The 19,979-nt window shown below is 42.7% G+C and overlaps 1 protein-coding gene across 2 annotated transcripts in view; it reads right to left on the bottom strand.

The window, feature by feature from the left end:
• EVA1A (eva-1 homolog A, regulator of programmed cell death) overlaps positions 1 to 19,979 on the bottom strand; it is a 224,378-nt gene that overhangs the window by 141,367 nt on the left and 63,032 nt on the right. For both annotated transcript variants that reach the window (XM_037393043.1, XM_037393044.1), the window contains exon 3: positions 9,620 to 9,834. In XM_037393043.1, coding sequence (XP_037248940.1) covers positions 9,620 to 9,700 — 81 coding nt within the window. In that variant the 5' untranslated portion in view covers positions 9,701 to 9,834. The remainder of the gene's footprint in view (positions 1 to 9,619; positions 9,835 to 19,979) is intronic.

Below are 19,979 nucleotides of genomic sequence, written 5' to 3'. Positions count from 1 at the left end.
TCTCCAAATCACTGCAGATCTGAAAGGATTTGCTGGTACTGGATGGCCACCGCTATGTTTACACCCCAGCAGCACTAAGAATATGGAGCAAAGGGAAAGAAGCAGCACCCTGCATGTTTTCTTTCCCACAAGGGAAGCTTTCTCCCCTCAAAAGCAGCACACTCGGGTTTTTGGTCAACAAACCTGTTCATAGCAGATGGATGGGATTTTCAAAAGCCTTCAGCACTGCATAATTGGTGCTATTAAAATCAGTGGGAAACCCGCCCTGGCTTTCAGCAGAGACTGAGTTAGGCCAACAAGAAGCCTCTTGGAAAACCTCAGCTTCAATACCTAAGCAGCACTTGTTCATCTGTCCTTAGGCTCAGCACCAGGAGCAAACGCCATTACTTACCGGCCTCAGAGAACGATGAACACGGGCCGCCTTCACATACTGCCACTTTGTCTTGCTCTGCGCTACCTTTTGGCAGCTGTTGCTTACTCCATGTATCCCACGTAAGTAAAACCTCCTGAGTTTACTTCCTACAGTATACAAAGGAACGCAGAGCTCTAGGAAGAAGCTTGTACCTAAATTAGTGGGCAAAAGTCATCTATGCCATGGTGAGACGTACCATGCCACAGAAAAAGGGAAGTGTTCTTGAGGTTGAATATACCTTTTACTAACTGGTTTTAGTGTTTAGCTAGTTTCAATGTAATTTGTTAATAGCCATGACACTGAGAAGCTATTTCATGGGGGGAGAGAAATCAATATTTCCTTTTTATTCACATAATTCTAATGTGCCTACCCCCAAAGGGCATCAATTTTCCTGAAAATATAAAAAACCAGTAAGATTTCCGACTTCCTGCAGACTGTTTGAGTGAAGTCTTGGGCATAATGAAATATATCCATAAAGAGTAAAATAAAAAAGTACGTTTGATGCTCATTGAAATACACCAGGAGAAATGCAAAGAAAATTAGCGATGGCTGACTGTGCCACATTCTTGATTAAAAATAAAGAACAAAGATGTTACACCAGCCCTAAGGTTAACTTAAAAACTTGCACATAGAATTTTTAATTATCCTTACATACACAGAAATCTTCTTCACCACTGCTTTCATTAGGAAGATGCTGGTATATAGCACATACTGAACACTGTGCAACACAGCAACTCTACAGAACATGTGTGGCAAGATGATCCACTACAGCTATGCTTCCCCTGCGGGTCCAGTACATCTGGTGTTTACAGGGGATCTTACAAATCAAGACCTTGGCTTTCTGGTCTTACTCTCAAAAATCATACTTCTAGGCAGTATCAGAGCTCTGGCAGTTGTCAGGTGTCATTTCTGACTTATTTGCAGATGATCAACTAGACTGACACCAGGAAGGCTGTGTGTTTACTTGGTAGTGAGCGAATGTCCTGAGCTCACATGGCTTTTGCTTAATGGCTGGAAAAATTTAGACAATTCATTCTATGTTTGCCTTGTTTTTCTGATTGTCACTGTCAGATGTAAAGGTGGGGAAACACTACCAGAAAGCCAAACAAAAAGAGGCCCACAAACAAGGTGAACCTGCACAGAAATAGTAGCAGACATGCAGAGTCATCCCTAAGCAGGATATATAATCAACTGTTAATGTCACTGCCCTTTGGTAGACCCCTGACTAATGCAAAATAAAGTCACATTGGAATAGATTATATTATAAAAATCACTCCAGCTGAAGAAGGTGGAGGAGAAATTCCTGTCTGGCATGAAAGGGGAGGGAAGACACATTAATTGCATTGTGCCATTTTATAATTGCGTTCCAGTGGTAAATCAAGCCTGAGGGCTGACAGCCAATGCTCAGGAGGAAAGTTGCGGCTGTTTAAATCCATTCCATTCCCTGGTTCATGACTGAGCTAAGAAGCTGCAAGATTCAGAGGAGATAAGAGAGCAAGAAATGTGAATTCAAGTAAAACAAACACTAATCTAACCCCTGTGAGTTATGCCCTGGATTAATCTCACTGCAGTGACCCAGGTCTTAAAGCAAGGGCAGCCTCAAGCTCAAAACCATGTCTTTCTAGTGGGCATTGCAGATGAAACACATTTCTTGTGCTCATTTTGTTGTGCTCATTAGCTAAGTAATCGCTTGTGCTTATTAGATAACAACCTTTTAAATCTGGAACTGCATGTGAGCTCTGCAAGAAGGCTGTCCTCAGCCATTCCCAAGGGTGCACTCATTTTTATTCTGTCTCTTCAAATCACTCTTTAAGAAGCACTTCCCCTGCACACTTAAAATAAACCACAACTGAGCTTAACACCCAAGGCAATTAAACTTATCTCAGTTCTTAGTCCCTTGCTCATAGATTCAACACACTTAGGGTGAAACTCTGGACCCATAGAAGCCAGTAGTAAAACTCAATGGGAACTAGGATTTTGCCACAGGGCTGCTCTCTGTACAGCCTCCATCATCAAAGGAACATAAGGATGACTGCAGGGCATGTCAGTCAGGCATGAAATTACACAGAGAAACCCCACTAAATAATTGCCCAAATTGTATATTGCTGAGGAGAATAACTCAGAGAACAAACTGCGTGAATGGATCAGAGCTGTGTACAGTCAAATGAAGATGAGCAGAGATTTGTACTACAAATTTTACACAAGAAGATACCTGTAACTTTAAAAAATATGATTAAACATTTTTAGGTCAAATTCAGTCCAGGTATAGCCATTATGGTGGAGTTACACCACCACTTCTATTGGTGCACCTCCATGAGTTTTGCAATGAGAAGTAGTAAATACAACAAACAAGGCAACATGAATTCTCCCTAGAAAGCCACATAGCACAATGCATTCATAATGACTTCATGTCACATTTCATTTGAATCTTTATACTTTTTATTATATACCCCTGAATGTTGATATTACTTTAAAACATGCTGTGAACTTAGTACTTTCAGGTTGCAAACTTATTGACAGGTCCTTTTCCTGATTGTGTGAAGATTGCACATTCATGTCTATCCATTCACACAAAGTGCTGAAGTCCGTGAAGCAAGGTTTTCCAAGGATCAGCAACAGGAAAGGACAGACTACACAAGGAAGTGAAATCCATGTCGATGAGATACAGGTTACCTGCCTACAGCTTCATCGCTCGACCTTCCCAGCCTGCTTCACTAGAAAATAATTCAGCTTTGCCCAAATTACTGCATTCAATCTGCACATCACATGAAGAAGAGATCAAAAGCCTGACTGCTGATCTATGGCAGGTTTTAGTACTCTACTAGATCTCTCATCACTCTCCCATGGACTTGGCTAAGCTCATAGCAGAGTCAGGAGGAGGGAACTATGCCCACATGTTTGGTTACTCACATTAACACACCAGACTGAACTAAAGAACTAAAAACTGGGCACACACCCCCTTTCACCAGCTCTGCTATAGGAGTAGTAAATGCCAGCAGGGCAGTAGGGCAGGCAGCAGTGGGCTGGGATGTTAAAACATGACAGCAAGTTTCAGCAGAGCTCCTCTGGCAGAGCCTTGAAAGAGCCCAGAGACAGCAGCTCACAAAGAGCAGGAACATGCTCAGCAAACAGAAGGACCTGATAAAAGCTGCATTACGAATATCACCTAATTAACATTACCTACATTTCCTAACAGTACAAAATCTGTATGCAGGGTCAACTTCAAATGGAAAGGAGGTCTAAGCCGCAGAGATACACAAGGGTGCATAACCAAAAGTCATGGTCTTAAAGAAAGGGAAAGCTTAAAACACAAAGCAAACCATTACACCATCAAGCAGGGTCTTGGTGGCAATGCTGGAAACCCCATGACTTGGAAAGTTTAAATTTAGAGTAAACAAAGCATTAGGAGGAGGCTTACGCCCCAGGGAGCAGTCCTGCCTCATCAGGGAGACAGGCTGCACCGGCCACCTCTGCTTCCAACGTCCCTTCTGCAGTACATAATCACACTGCTTTGATGAGCTATTTCAGTCAAGCCAAAGATTTCAAATACATGGCAATTTAGAGATTACCTATCACCTCTGCTTCAAGCAGTACTTCTGCTTCAAATAATCAGCTGGGGGAGCTGCTGGCCAGAGAGTTCTGTTTCAGCCTGGGCCAGATTAATGAACGAAGGTGCACTGGTTCTCTGATTTTCAAGAGCAACTTTGGCACTGTAAGCTCTTCTGGACCCTGAGCTCACTGCTTACCATCCTCTGCAAAGTCATTAATATAGTTTGACAAAGCATAGCCCAAACTGCTCTTTAATTCACTGACATTTCTGAACTTTCCTTGTTCAAACCGTCTAAGTGGTGGAAATCTTCTAACATGCAATATGACGAACAGTGGGTTCCCCTCCCGGTGGTACTGACGATCATTACTCTTACTTTCTATCAGTTTCCTCCCTCTTTCGCCTTGACCTTCACTATCTTACAGACATTCGGGGTCATGAGAAAGGGCCCTTTCTCATTCCTGTTGAGGCCACTTAGAGCTGTTACATCAGTGGGACTATGCAATATCCCGTGACTGGGCATGGCAGAAGCCATTGTCCTTGGATAACCAGGAAACCTAGAGCAGCTGGAGTATTTTCTACTTTGTATTTTACGCTGCCACAGTTAATCCAGAATACTTGGGGAAAATAAAACCCTCTTCAGAAACAGTAACACACACACACCTTCCAGCCTCCTCATTTTGTGATCAACGGCCCATGTTTTGAGAGTCACAGCAGCTACTGGAAAGTTTATCTCATCTTCCCATCACCGAAGAGGTCAGCTCCCCTTTGCTTTCTGTCACGGAAACCTTCTTGGTACGCGCAAATAGAAAAGGGGGAAGGAGGGTTCAGGGAATCCTGTGGTTAGCATGCAAGGAATCTGCTCCCTTTTGTACATGCTGCTGGAGTGACAGAGGGAGACAGTGGCAGCCAAGGTGTCCTGTGTCACCCTTAAAGGACAAAAGGAAATACCACATCAGCAGCACTAGTGATTCTCATCACCAACAACTGGTTGTCCCACAGAGTGTTTAAAGAGACCCAGGCCACAGCTGTGCCTAAGCTCCCTCCCCAAATTAGCTAATCTTTCTAAGGAGAGGCATGACTCGGACCCAGAGCACCTTCTAAGCACAGCTCCTCTTGGGGAAACAAGTCACACGCTAAAACATTGCCCTCTGAAGTGTAGTTTCCTGCTGAATTCAGTATGTGTATATATGAAGACAGAAGCTAGCCTGCAATGTCTTTGATAAATATCTGGGAGCAGAAACACAAAGGCTACATGCCCCTCCAGGACTTTTTATTTTCCTTCTAAATAAGCTTTGCTCCAGGGCTTTCTGTTTTCCTTCCAAATAAACTGTGGGTTTACTTTTCTATCAGTTTACCAAAATGAGAATATTGCAGGTAATCTGCTGTAAAGTGTAATCTAGTTTTCTGGTAATAAGCAATCATTTTAGACCAACCATTAAACATTCTTCCCTACAGACCTTTAGCGGTTTATTGCTGAAAACAAGTGACATCAGGAATACTGATTCAGGAATGAGAGGCTGCAAAAAGCTTTATAAGCAAGCTACTCCAACCTCCTCCTCTTCAGCTGAGCAGTTTCCTTCAAATATAAACACACCTCCATGTATTTTTGCAGGCACAAGTTGCACATTGTAAGCTTGGCTAGGAGTGACTAGGTTTCTTACCAGATTCACATATCAGGAGACACTTAGCATTAGGCAATGCAGAACACTTAGCCCTCCTATTTCTCCTTTGTCCTCTGTGCCAGCATTTATGCCTTCATCTGAATAAACACACTGTTTCTGTATCTGTTTATCAGCTTCCTTATTTCCCCAGAGGCAAGATCTCATGAGTTGTCCCCATGGCAGGGAACTGCAAATGTATACAGTAGCCTAACAGGTGAGAGGGCCATGGCATAAGGGAGAGGATAAAGCAGCTGAGGATGGCCCCCAGCAGATCTCCTTGGAGTAAAAGGTGTCTCCAGATGTTCCCATGTCAGCCCCTGCTGTGCAGCAATGTAATTTAGCTTCTTCACCACCCTCCCACACTAAAAAAATCACTGGGCAAATTAAAAATGGGCTTGGCCATTGACCCTGTCTGGTGACATGGGCCAGAGCAAGAGAAAAACTCCACTGTGAAAGCACAATGCACAGACCTACCAAAAATCTTCAAGCTCTCAAAATAGTTGCATGTTCAGACCAGCTGCACCTGCACAATCGCTCCAAAGGGGTAAAGGTACATGGGAGGTCATCACAAAGACACCACCACACACAGGACCATGCTAGCGCAGCTCTGCCCTTCAGGACCCAAACCATCCTGCTTTGACAATACAGTTTCTAGTGAGCATACAACTCATCTCTACGTAAATCACACAGTGTGGACAAACACCCTCTTACCTACTGCCAACTATTTTCAGTGTCATGACCCCAATATGCCTAAACGACCCTTAATATTCAAGGATTTACTTTTCTGGGTGAAAGATGAATAGATTTCGGTCCTGCCAGCTGCCCTTCCTGACCTACAAGCAAGAAAAGAGATGGTTCAGCCACCAGAAAGCCCCTCCTCACAGACCTCCTCTGCCAAGGCAGGACAGTTTGCACTGCATGGGTCCCTTTTACCAGAACCACCAAGGCTCCAGATGTTCTTTTTCTCTGTCCCTCATCCATCCCTCCTGGTTGGGACAAGGACATTGTTCTTTATTACTTCGCAGTCAGGAACACCCTCTGCAAGACTCCACAAGGAAAGCACAGAATAGCCAATACCAGAGCAGACTATTAATTAACAGCACTAGTGCCCCAAATTAGCTTCTATTACTAAAGAACGAGTGGGAGTTTTCTGCACTTCCATCTTCAAAGTACCTCAAAGACGCTTCACAGATGGAATCTGATGCTTCACAGCACAGATCTCTCTTTCCTTCCTGCCACGTATCTCATGGGGCTCATGAGAACTCTGGGCTCCCCTGTTAAACAATGAAGCATGGGGAGCAGGGGGACTTGTTTAAAAAGCAAATAGTGTCTGGCTTTCCACACAACTTCATTTCATTGTTCTGATCTCTTCATATTCGTGTGCCTTGACCTAAAAGTTAACAAGAGACCAACCACATCAAAACTGAAATCCCAGTCTGAATGTCCAAATTCTTTGTGCATTTGGAAATCTCCCACTGAATCTGACATTACGGTGTCAGAATAACAGAAATGTGTAGTTTGAGGTCACTGCCTTAACATCTCAGACACGATCCCCCAAGTGGTCTGCATTTCATTTCAAACAAAAACAAGTGACTAAAGTGAGGGATCCTGGCAGCCAACCACATGAGGCTGGATTAGTAGTGGTTGTCTCAGTATGATCAACCCTTTCTTTTCCCTTTTAAACATAGAAGCAATGGCTGAACTGGACATTTCCAGGGGAGAGAGCTTCTAAATGGGAATTAACTGTTACTCACAGGTAGTGTTTGCAGGGAAGAGTATTAATAACTGCCCCTTACACTCCCTCCAGGCCACTCTCCAGAGAAGCAGCAAATTTATACAGTCACGGGTTTGACCAGACACGCAATTTTATGTACTTAATTTTGAAGGGTTTGGTTTGGCTGACTTTTTTAATTACTGCCAATCAGAAAATACACACAATTGGTCCTGCCTATAGCAGCCATACAGCTGAGTTTCAAAACCACAAAAATACATGCAATTTCCTTGTCTACAACTTTCCAAGTTTCCTACATACATGTATTTCCTACCAGCAAGCTGCAGGCAGCTTGCCATTCAGCCTGTAGAGTTTCTTGCTTACCCTCCAGAGAGGCCTCACCCCCTCCAGGACTGAGAAAGAAGACAAGATTCGTCTCTGGCATTCAGAGTCATCCTACCCTGGCTAAGGACAGCACATTGAGGTATCAGAGCCACATTCAGAGGCACCAAAGCGGCACTGTGGATCTCCTTCAAAGAGACTCAGGAATTTGTCCAAGGTCCCCCCAAGAAATTTGTGGCATAACAGAGAATGTCAGATACTTCTCTAGTACATCTACATCCCCAGAAATGGGTGAAGAGGAATGTTCTGGTCTCACTCATGTAACAAACACACTGTACAAGAGATCTGCTACAAGACTACCTACAGGTAACACAGTTCTCACTCTGATAAATAGAGGAGCTGTAATTATAAGCACTGTAAGTGTTGGAGGCAAAGCTAATGGGTAACAGCTCTAAGGACATAAGGAGCTAAGCCAGGCAGGTAAGGAACTTTTTAAAATCCCTCCTGCACATAAAACCGTGGTGTGGAAAGCCAAAGGTTACATCTTCCCTGTTCTCAAGTTCTTCCACATGCCCTAAGCGGGCCACTCACCCACAAGGGATGAGGCTACACACATAGCTATCACAGCTATCAGTCACACTGGTTAATGAAAAGTTTCAAGTAAAATTTGCAGTAGATCGGTAAAATGAAGAAGGGAAGGCTAGCCTCTGCCAAAGTTCTCGGTCCACGTTCTCCCACCCTAAACAACACAGCTGCCTCTTGCCTATTGTATTATGAACTTCTGTTATCATATCTGGGAAAACCTTCCACTGATAAGGACCGTGTCCTCCCTTACTGCAGCTCAGTCATTTGTTATGCAGTAGAAGTGTTACAAGGGCAACTGCAAATCTGACAGCTTAAGGGTTACACTGTGAGCAAACTCCAACCCCGTGCAAATTCTTGAGGATTTCCCACTGACATTTGGAAGCCAAATCAACTTCAAAAAAATGCTGTAAATTCCTCTTAAAAACTCTGGGTGCAAGAGTGAGAAGTGACTTGGGAAACTCTGGCCTTTAGCCAAATTAAAAAAGAAATTATTCACTAACACTGTAGGTTCATTAATCTAGTTCTGCTATAAAATTTTGAGCCATTATTGATTCATAGCCATAAACACACTAGATGCTTGAGATCTTTTCCCAAAAGTTTTCACAGTCCCAAATCCTGTATTTGGAAAGATTTGTGCTTACTTCAACACCCAGGAGGCAGGCCCCATTCATCTCAACAACATCAGCCAACTCACGTTTCTGATTTTAGTTGTTCCTACTGACAGTTGAGTAACACTGGTACCTTCCAAATAATCCTTTGATTTGCCAATGTCACATGTGCTCTTGGAAGGATACATATTGTCAACATCCCCTCACAAACGGACAGAGCTGATTAACTACTGATGCTAGGGACATTACAAGCTTAAGTGATGTACGAACACTTACTGTGGCCTAAGAGCCAAATGAGTCAGAAGTAAACCCAAGTATTCTCTCTGCGTTTCAGGTTACCAAAGTAAAAGCCTCTTGAAATATGATCGGTTCTAAAGTAAAAAGAATGCCACAGCAATTGTTGAATGTGTTGAAAAACCTAACCATTGGGAAGGAAAACTATTTCAAAAAAATGTATCTTCAAACCCAGTCAAACTTAATGTAGTTTTGCAGTGTAATTCTGTTTCAGCCACATCCCTGATCAGTTACTGAGTAGTTTCAGCCAAGTTAAGAAATTCATCAGCAAAATCTAATTCAGTCCTGTCTAAACTACAAAGATGAACTATCCACTGAGCTGTGTGAGACGTCAGTGCTCCCATGCTGGGTAGCACTGCTTAATACAGGTCTGTGCAGCACCAGCACAGAAAGATTCGGCTTGGCCAAGGAAAGATGGAAGTCCAAAGTGAATAGATGCAGTTTAATGTGCAGTACCTGAAGGGAAGTGCCAACTGAACAGGCAACATCTTCTTTAATTAAAGTTGCATAGGAGTGGGGATAGCGAGAAGGACACATCTGATGACTTGGTACAATTCGGCCATAAAAAGAAGACTGGATGCTGATGGTGGTTCTGTGAGGACATCTCAGGGAAACATATTCTCCATCACAGGCATGGTCAGTGTAATTCTTTAGTACTTGTGATATGTAACCTGCAAAAACCAAGACAAAACACATCATTAGTGAACGGTAGTTAATATTTAGGTGATTATACAGCAGTGCAGTTTAACAAATGCACAACTAACAAGCAATGAGGGACATGGATTTTATTACCCATCTCACACACGTGCAAAGGAGAGAGATAATGACATGGTGGGGGTGGCTTGGTGATTTGACCTTCAGCCATGTTATATATCCTCAGTGGAAGCAATATTCAGATGCTCCAAACTCTTAGTCCAGTCATACCACTTATTGACACCAGCATGTGTCAAGTTTATGGGAAACGCAACCAAGCCAGACTCATTATTTAGACCACATCTAGATACCACATGCAATTTTTGGCACCCCAGTACAAGACAGACTTCAATAAACTGGAATGAGCTCCAGAGGGCCACTGAGATGGTTGGGAGCTGGAGCACTTGCCCTATAAGAAGTGGCTTGTTCAGCCTGGAGAAGAGACAGCTTTGGGGGAAACCAATAGCAGCATGCCAGTATCTGCAGGGAGGTGTCATGGAGGTGGAGCCAGGCTCTTCACAGTGGTGCATGGTAGACGAATGAGATAAAACAGGCACAAGACAAAAGAAGAGAGTTTCAGACTGGGTGTATGAAGCAAATTTTTTGCTGTGAGGCCAGTCAAGCAGTAGACCAGGCTGCCCAAAGAAGCTGTGCAGTATACACCTTTGGAGATTTTTAAGGCCTTACTGGGACAAAGCCCTGAGTGCCCTGGTCTGACCTTCTAGTTTACCAGGAGGTTAGACTAGAGACCTGAAGTCCCTCCCAGCCTCACTTTTCCTGTGAACTTACAATCATAAGCAAGACAGGCCCAGACACAGAGCCACTAAAAGGAAAGCTGGGGTTGCAGTTGGTTGCATGAAGGCCTATTCCATCATGGCACACCAGTCACATCTTTGATCTCTCTTCACAATATGTCAGTTCAATTCTTCTGGTTGCACCTTCTTTTCTAGGCCTTTGACACAAAAGCTTTGCTTTCTCTCCTTTTTTGCAAAGTTTCAATCTTTGTAGAAGGCATACAGCATGCAGAACCAAATGTCTCCTTGTTTGTGAGAGGATGACATTATCCACAATAATAAAGTTGTTAACAAGAATAAAGCATGGGGAGAAAGCCTGCCACGGCAACTGCCAAACAAATCCTGGCTTTGCCACACTCAGGCATGAGGGGAAAGCACTGTGGTGCTGGTATAGAAACATCTGTGCAGGGAAGACTATAGCATGTCCCAGGTCAGCATCAGCCATGGTCCCATTCAACCCTACGGATGTCCTCTGTGTCATGAGCTTGGAAGTCCCCTTCCCACTGCTGGCCACCCACACAAGTCTGCCAGCAGCAATCCCATGGTGCCCTGTCCCTGTCTTCCTCTTAAGAAAAGGTAGAGGAAGCCAGGGACAGGACATTGTGGTATTGTTGCTGGTAGACTCTTAAGAGGCAGAGAGAAAAGACAAAACCATTAAGAGAAACAAGTAATCCCTGGACACATTCCTAAGAGGGAACCTGATGTATAACTTAGATTTGTTTTTAAAAGATGGCTGGAATGTGACTGTTCTCTTGGTGGCCCATAATCATAGAATAATTTAGGCTGGTACCTCTGCAAGTCATCTAGTCCAAGCTTCTGCTCAAAGCAGGGCCAACTTAGATTGAGTTTCCCAGGGCCTTATCCTGAATATCTGCAAGGATGGGGCCTCCACAACCTCTCCAGGCAACCTGTACCAATGCTTAACAACTTTCACAATGAAAAATGTTTACATCACATGCAATTGAGATTTCCCATGTTATGTCTTCTTTTTGTTCACTCCGGTTCTTCCATTGTACGTTTCAGATAAAAGACTGGTTCCATGTCCTTTATAGCTTTAGGTAAAACAGTAATTAGATCCCACTCTCCTTATTCTTTACTTCTCCTAGATGAACAGACCAGCTCCCTCAAGTCTCTTATTATTTATCATACGTTCCAGTGCCCTTGCTTTCTTGGCAGCTGAAGGGACTCTCTCCAGATTCTCAACATCTTTGCCATACTGAGGGGCCAGCTTGGTGTGCAGTTACCCTTCCTTACTGCAAGGTGCACTGCTTCCTCATGTTCATCATCATGTCTTCCAAGACAGGATAATGCACACAGGGAAGGGCAATTCACGTGGTCTGAGAGAATTCATGTGGCTTGCTCAGAGTTATTCCAACATCAGCTGTAGCTCTCCTTGTAGACACATCTGTAGGGTACATTTACTCCACCAAGTTAAACACTCCCAGAGCCTTTTCTCTGCCCCAAGGCCATATCCAGCAACTTCATCTTCCTCTCCAAAATAGTATGACCTACATCCAGAGGCCATACTGGGAACAGTTCCTCCATACCAACACTGAAACCTAGCTCAGGAGTTGCATGAAAGAACACTGGTCTGAACAAATTTCAAGGTGCCTAAAAGAACTATAATCCTTGCCCTTAGAGATAACCCACACACAGTAATTTAGCTTCAGCATTCAAGCTGCCACTTGAGTGAGGGCTGTTTTCTCTGTTTTCTCTAAATTTTAGCCTGTAGCTCTTATTTAGCAGTTCTGTTGCTGCAGTGCCCCAAGGTGTGTGCCAAGTAGATATTTACTCAAATCAACATAATAATTTCCAAGTCCCCGGGGCAGCATTTACTTATAAGAAAAAGGCTGAGACACAGCCCCAGTAACTAGAGTGACAGGGCTGCATCAGATCCGGAACAGCACTGTTTAATTCAGTGCCTTTATCTCACTTATTCAAGGAAGCACTCTGTGGACAAAATGAACTACTGGAGTGCATCTCCTTCCCCAGTCAGTAGAACACATGCACTGTGTGATGCTGCACACCTACTCCTGGTGTAAGATCAGCTCTTCTCCCTCAAAAGTAAGGCAACCATACAACATGGGCATCAGGAAAAGCAAACTACAAACAAAACCAGAACATAACACAAAACATTAAACTCTCCTTTCCACACAGTTACTCCAGTGCATTAGGACTTTTCCCTGAGGCTGACCTATCAGGGATCCAGAGAAATACAAAGTGCAATCAATACTCTACTGGCTCCTCTGAATATTCAATTCTTCTGTCAGAACAGCCATCCTAGAGTGTGCCTTTCATATTACCAATTCAGGACCAGGGAAGGTTTCAACCCCTGCAATTAGCACAGATCACTTGTTGAAACAACTCCTTCCCCTCATCTTCCATCAGCAATCTCAAAATAACTTGAGTTCATTCAGGCTCAAGATATTGGAGTGATTGAATGCTTTGATAATGACTGGCTAATAACCAACAAAGCACGATGTGTGAAACATCTGGCACTCACCACTGTCAGAGAGAAGATACTGGATTAGGCGTGGGCATGATCAGGGATGACATGATGTTCTTCAAAGAGCAGAAGGAAGTGGCTGCAGAGAGTAATGTGCTTTTTTTGTCCCTCCATCCCCCCCCCCCCCCCCCCCCCCCACTTAAGCATACCAGATTTGTACTAGATTCATTGGTAGTTCTTTTGAAAGTGTTGATCTGTCATTGCCCATTCATTCACAGTTCAGTAGTACAAAATCTGAATTGTTTTCAGCATCCTTGCTGAATTTTTGGTAGCAAACCTCCAGTGACCTTTTGTACCACTGCATGTGGTACCAGGGAGGGAACTGCGGGGAAGCTCTTTACTGAATGAAATGCATAAACACGTAGTCAATGGCACTTGTATACCAAGGTAAGAAGCACTTCATAAGCATACAAGGAATAGCTTAGGGAGCTCTTTGACTCTTTCCTGGCAAGCATGAAAAAAATCTCTTTTTGATGGCTGCAAGAAATGTTTTTCATTTAGTAAAATGATAGAGCAGATCACTGATCAGCTATTCATAGACAACAGAATGTGACAGTCAAGAAACTGAGATGATAAAGGTATTATCAAATGATGTTATCATTCCCCATCAAGTGTATGTTTCTGCATTATCTGGGATATGATTATCTCTTGTATCTGGGATAGTCTTGTAAGTGTCCACTCCAAAGAAAGATAAGGCAGGCTGTTTTTTAAAGATGGCCAAAGACATTTGCCACTTCTTTCTTCACCTTCAAATTCTGGCACGTGAAATCTCCATTGTCAGATCCAGGACCTGAAGGCAAGCAATTATTTTAGGAAAACACCCCAGCTGTACTGCTACAGCCAAATCTACTCTATTTTGTCATGGTTAATCTTGGAATGGAAGTGACGTAAATTCTCATGATTTTACCAGGAAGTTATTTGGTGGTTCACTTATCAGTCTGCCTAGGCAAGAAATGTTAGAGCAAGTGGTAATTTGAGCTTTTCTTTAAAAATACATGTTTCATTTGAAAGCACGGTAAAAGCATAAAATAAATCTGAAGCACTAAGCCACCAACCCTTTCCAAGTACCACATGCATTGAAAATCTGGGATAACAAAAACAATCTCAAAGTATCTTGGGTTTAGCGTTCTTCTTTTTTTAAGGATTGTATAGAGGACACTGGATTTTTGCCGGTTGGCATCCATACTCCCAAATTAAATCAATGTATACGAGTCAGGTGCTAAATATCTCATTTCAAAAGATGATGTCACTACCAAAGCAGAGATTTACATTCTGAAGACAAAATAAACAACCAAAAAAAGTGCATCATAAAAACGATAGATTATTCTTTCTCTCTAACAAGAAGGTAATAGTCCTTTCAAGCACCATTTGCAGTTTATTTTTCTAAAGTCCAGTTCGACCCCTTATGAGTCACTGGCAATTACTCTCCACTACTCACCAAATACAATGCTTCACGCTGACTGTAACTCCATCCCACCCAGCAATGAGAGCTCCCAAGAACCATTTCCACCATTGCCTCTCCAGGTAACTCTTTCTCAGTTCTCATCCAACAGCCTAAGTTCTAACCCTTAACACATATGCAGACTAGATAAAAATAACAGTTTCATACAAAATATCATCCTTTTACAGGTACTGTGAATCTAAACATCGTCCTTTACTTACTCTCTCAGAGCTGCAGCCCTGCTTTTTGGAAACCAAAGCAACTGATGGAGCTCTTTACAAAAGCACAGATGATAAAACAGCCTCCACGCCACTCAGATGAAATTAGTAGAGTATACAAACACTGATTCATACATCACATTTAACCATGGTTGCCTAAAAGCAGTAAGCCCTCTTCTCCTGCTTCTACCAAATACTGCTTTAGTTTTGTTTGACAAGGTACATAGCACCACACTATCTCGCCAATCATCAGAAGACAAATTTCATCTTTCACCAGTAAACATACCTGTGGGTGTGTGCTGGAGGAATAGAGACAATAACAATAAAACTAATTCTTTGTATAGTTCGGATAAGATCTGAAACTTCTAATAAATTACAAGGAAACTCAAATTATTTTAATGATTAATGGCCTACTACACATAATTCAAACGAGTGCTTCATTAGTATCCGCATCAAGCTATATCTATGCTATAGTAATGTCTTGTTAAAATATCCCACTTTGAGCTTTTGTAGTTACAAATACAGAAGCGTATACACACAATAGAGTAAAATCAACATAATGAAAAAAGAACACTACTTAGAAATATGCAATTTCCCCTTATCTGAAACACATTAAGTCAGTGTAATTAACTGTGTTAGTGAATAAAAACATTGCCTTGTTCCTCATTCGCAGAGATTCTTTTGTTTTTAATCCTCTTACTTTCCAAATATATATACTTTTTTTCCCCAGTATCTATGGTTATTTTCTTCTCGTTTCCTCAGCTTCCTTGCAGAGGTTTTTGAGACTCTGGATGTGAAACAGAACTTTCTTCCAGGAGAGACCATAATCAGATACTTTTCTGGAGCTCAGACTACCCCTGTACCACACTGGCTTTCAGATAGGCTAGGGACTGCAGAATTTCAGCTTATTCTTTATACACAGAACACCGATACTCATCACATCTCACAGAAACAGTGCTAAGCCAGTGGAATAGGATAACACGCCACAAGGACAGGCAAACAGGGCTGAAATGTGACCCCAGGCAAGGCTTGAAGCCAGAGCAAGTAACTCAATGAATGTATTTCATACCAGGCATTACTGATAATCCTGTGGTTGCAGTAGTAAAAGCAGCTCTCTCAAATCACAGAGAAGCCTAGTGCGGACAAGCAGGGTTTGTTTTGCTTTGGTACTAATACCCGAGATTAAAATTTGCTATTACAAACCTTCTACAGAGAGATTTGCTTTCCCTTCAGCTACTCCCCAACGCTTTCACCTTTCAGATACCATACAGCACTGAATAAACTTCAGCATCTTGTAAGCATACTTAGGAAAATATTTTTATTTTAAGCCAACAGTTCCTTGCCCACTATCTGATCTTCTGTGCCACAGTTGCAGCTCAGAACAGTATCCAGTGTTAACTTAGAAAAACGGCTTTGAAACGAGAGTGAATTTAGAACTACAGATGAGTGCCAGCATTTCAAGGCTAAACAAGGTAACGTGTTGTAAGGGCTGAACAGTATTTCATAGGTCTCCTGGGTTTGTATAAGGATGAGAACGTAGTGGAAATTAGATTGGTGAGGGCTAGGGGGGACAGGAATAAAAGCAGGTGGTTTCCAACTCTGCAGATACCTAACAGATAACTAAGATACCAGTAAGGATTATTGCTAATTATTCCCTTACATTTCCTAACTGTAAACACCTATAAAATTTAATGAAACACTGCAGCCCTTTCACAGACAGTTGGAATAACTCTAGAGAATTTAATAAGCAACTCCAACTGCAAGCATTTTAGGTCTAAAACTTTATAAAGAATTGCACCAGATATTCAAAGCAAAAGATCTCCTTTGCTATTTGAATATCATCTTAGATTATTTTCTTTGAATGTTGCATAAGTCTGTGGTTTCTTGAGACCTTACTTTTTTCTAAAGTAAGTTTTTAGAGCCCTTATGGATATGGAGATCTTTTTCCCTGATCTTTTACATTTTGAAAAGGCAAATGAAGAGCATTTAAAATTATCTCTTATTTTTAAGCTTATCTTTCTAGACTCAGGGAAATTCAGCTTCGAAGGGCCTCCTGCAAGTCATCTAGTCCAAAATGCTGCTCAGAGTAGGGCCAATATCAAAGTGAGATCAAGCTGCTCAGCACACCTTGTTCAGCTCTCAGCAAGGACTGCCAAGAACAGGGATTCCCCAGCCTCTGAAGCACCTATGCCAGTGTTTCAACACCCTTCTGATTAAAATTGTTTTCAAATAAGTGCTCAGAATTTCCTCTGTTGCCTCTTGCCTTTTTATTTTGCACCTCTGAGAGAACCCTAGCTTTGGTTTATGTATAACAATTTTCAGGAAGCAGAAGGAAGCATCTGGGTCCCACCTCAGCCTTCTCTTCTCCAGCTTCCCCTCCTATGCTATGTGCTCCAGCCCAAACCTCCCTACTGGCTCTACACTGGGCGCTCTCCAGTTTGTCAACGTTGCTCTTACAAACTTGTACCAGTATCTTGACCTGTGATTCAAGGGGTTGACCATCCAGTTCCCCTGGATTTAAGGAATTTTTTGAAAAACTCTTTTTTCACTATGTTTATGGTTGCAGGCATCAATGATGTTGAAGGAAATTTGACAGCACAGAGAATTTGGCTGGAAAGAGCTGCACCAGGACTTCACCAACTTGCAACCCTCTCTCTGGCTGCTTCCTGCTCCTCTATTCCAGATCAAAGCACCTTCCACTGAATTGTGTCCACATGGGGATCTCAATGACAGCAACCAGAGCTGGGCACAGGTCAGAGGGTCTGTGTGTGTGCCCTTCCAGCATATTGTGTGGGTGTGTATGTTCGTCTGTGATCACCAGTGACTATCAAGCTGGATTTGTTGGCATGTAGAATAAGAGCTTTGGGAACCAGGTATGAAAGTGGCCACAAGTCTGAGTCAAATACTGGAGAGACCAGACAGACTGAGTGTTGGCTCCAGGAGAGACCAGGAGGTCCAGGCCAGCTATGGGAAGACCAGGGGTCAAGGAGTCAACTGAGACACCCATCTTCAGGCACACGTCTGTGTGTGAGGTGCCTGGAGATGAGAGGATCCATGAGCCAGCTATTGCATGGACTGTCTAAGGCAAATTACTGGGAGATATATGTATGTATGCATATGTTCTACTAACAGGCTTTCATCCTGATCAACCAGAGAGGGTAACAGGATGAGGCCACTGGTGCTGTTTGTGTTTCTTCCTGATTTGATCCGAGTGGTCTGAGACACACACCTCTCTCTATCAGGAGTAGATGCTCAGCATCGCTGCTGCCTGCACCTGGGAACACAGGGCTGTCACTGCCTTGTCTCTGTTGGGCTACCAGATTTGGCAACTCCCAACACTTCCCACTAAAAAGTCCATGTGTGTGTGTACATGTTTGTGTATATATATAAAAAAATATATATTTATATGCAGACATACACACATGCACACACATATGTTAAAAAATACCCAAACAATTTTGCAGAATATTTTACCCAGTTTAAGTTGCAGGAGAAGCCTAAACCCCTCTATAACTGCAGAGTTCATTTTTGCAGTGCTGAATTTCTTAGAACACTTTGTTAAAATAGTGTTATAGCATTATAAATATTAATACATTACATAATTAATATGGTAGCATTAAATATTAATGTATTTAACTGTAAAAAGTATAATTTAGCATGCATTAGTATGCATTGTGTGTCAATTATATAAAGTATATTGCATACAGCACAATCATATTTATAAAATACATTTTACGGCATAACCTAAAGATAATTACCAGGTTGCCTTAGGAAGCCTGATGGGATTTGTTCAGTACTCAGAGACTGAGAGCTGTAATTTTGAGAAAGATTTAGTGTATACTTCTTACAGCCCAAAAAGGTCAATTCCACGCACTATAGACAAGCTAGGCACTGTCTCATTCTGAAGATACAGCTGCAGGAAGTGTTAAGGTCAGTGCTTTATAGCTGAAGGAACTACATGGGTGATACCTCCTGAGCAGCTTCAGTTGGCTCTTTCTCCTTGGCTGTCACCCAAGTCCTTTCCAAAACCCAGTCATCACACAAATCAATCACAGCACTGCTGACTGTGCCCTTGCTATTGCATTCTAAGTAGTGATAAGGAGCTCACACCACTGGGAGTCACGTAGCTCTTCTAGAATTAAGTTATAACAGGTTTATTTTGCTGAAAGGACAGCTTTCTCTAGATGGCTTATATACAAGAGATTTTTAACAGCAAAACTGCAGTGATATAATGAAGCTGCCATAATGATACCCATATAATTTTCCATAGTAAGCATAGTAACAAGGGGACACGTGCATAACTACCAATGCACCTTTGCTGGTAAACTTCCTCAGGTAGACACATTTCACCGGTGATCGATCTGACTTCCATTTCCACAACAAAGTCCTTTTGATCCCACTCCTTCCTGTGACAGTTCTTAGAGAAAACAAATTCAACCCTGGAAATCAACAGCTGGAAATACCTAGCTAAGAAAAAGCAGTCCCAAAGCTTGGTGCCTTCCCACAGCCACAGGCAGAACTGCCTGCAGCAAAGTTTAAAAGCTCAAACAGGATCTGTCCCCCCCCAGCCTGCTCCCAGGGCAGGCTGGTGCACAGCCTTTCTGACAAGCATCACTGGGTCTTACGGCAAGAGACAGTCCTTCTGCACCCTCTGGTCTGGTCACGAAAACCTCTGAAATCAAATTTATGCCATTTCTCAAGGGCCAGGGACTAACTTATTCATGTGTTGCTCAAGCGATGAACCAACACAATATTCTTACGTAACAGGGAAAGGAGTCAGGAGCTAGACCCATGCATCTCCCTCAGGACACGTTCTGAGCTCACTGAAGGTCTCACTACTTATTCAAGAGGCCAAGAAGGTTTTATGGTGATCAACATCTTAGTCCACCTCCACCTAACCCATGATATGGAATAGCACAGCATAGAATTTGCACTTCCATGGCTCATGGGGTCAATCTGCAAATAAACACCATCACACTTTCTCCAGGCCCGTGGGAGAAGAACCCTATAAATCTCTGCAAGTCACCTCCTTACCTCCACCAAACCCCTTCTTGGGCCCTCCTTTAGCTACATCATCCACAGGGAAGCCAACGCTGGTGAGCACAGCACCTGATAGCCATCTCCCATTGCACCTTCATGCCCCGTGAACATGCCTTTTGTTTTT

The sequence above is a fragment of the Falco rusticolus genome, chromosome 6, assembly GCF_015220075.1.
Source record: "Falco rusticolus isolate bFalRus1 chromosome 6, bFalRus1.pri, whole genome shotgun sequence".
Lineage (NCBI taxonomy): Eukaryota > Metazoa > Chordata > Aves > Falconiformes > Falconidae > Falco > Falco rusticolus.
Note: the sequence above shows the minus strand (reverse complement) of the source record. Positions and strands in the feature narration are given on the sequence as shown.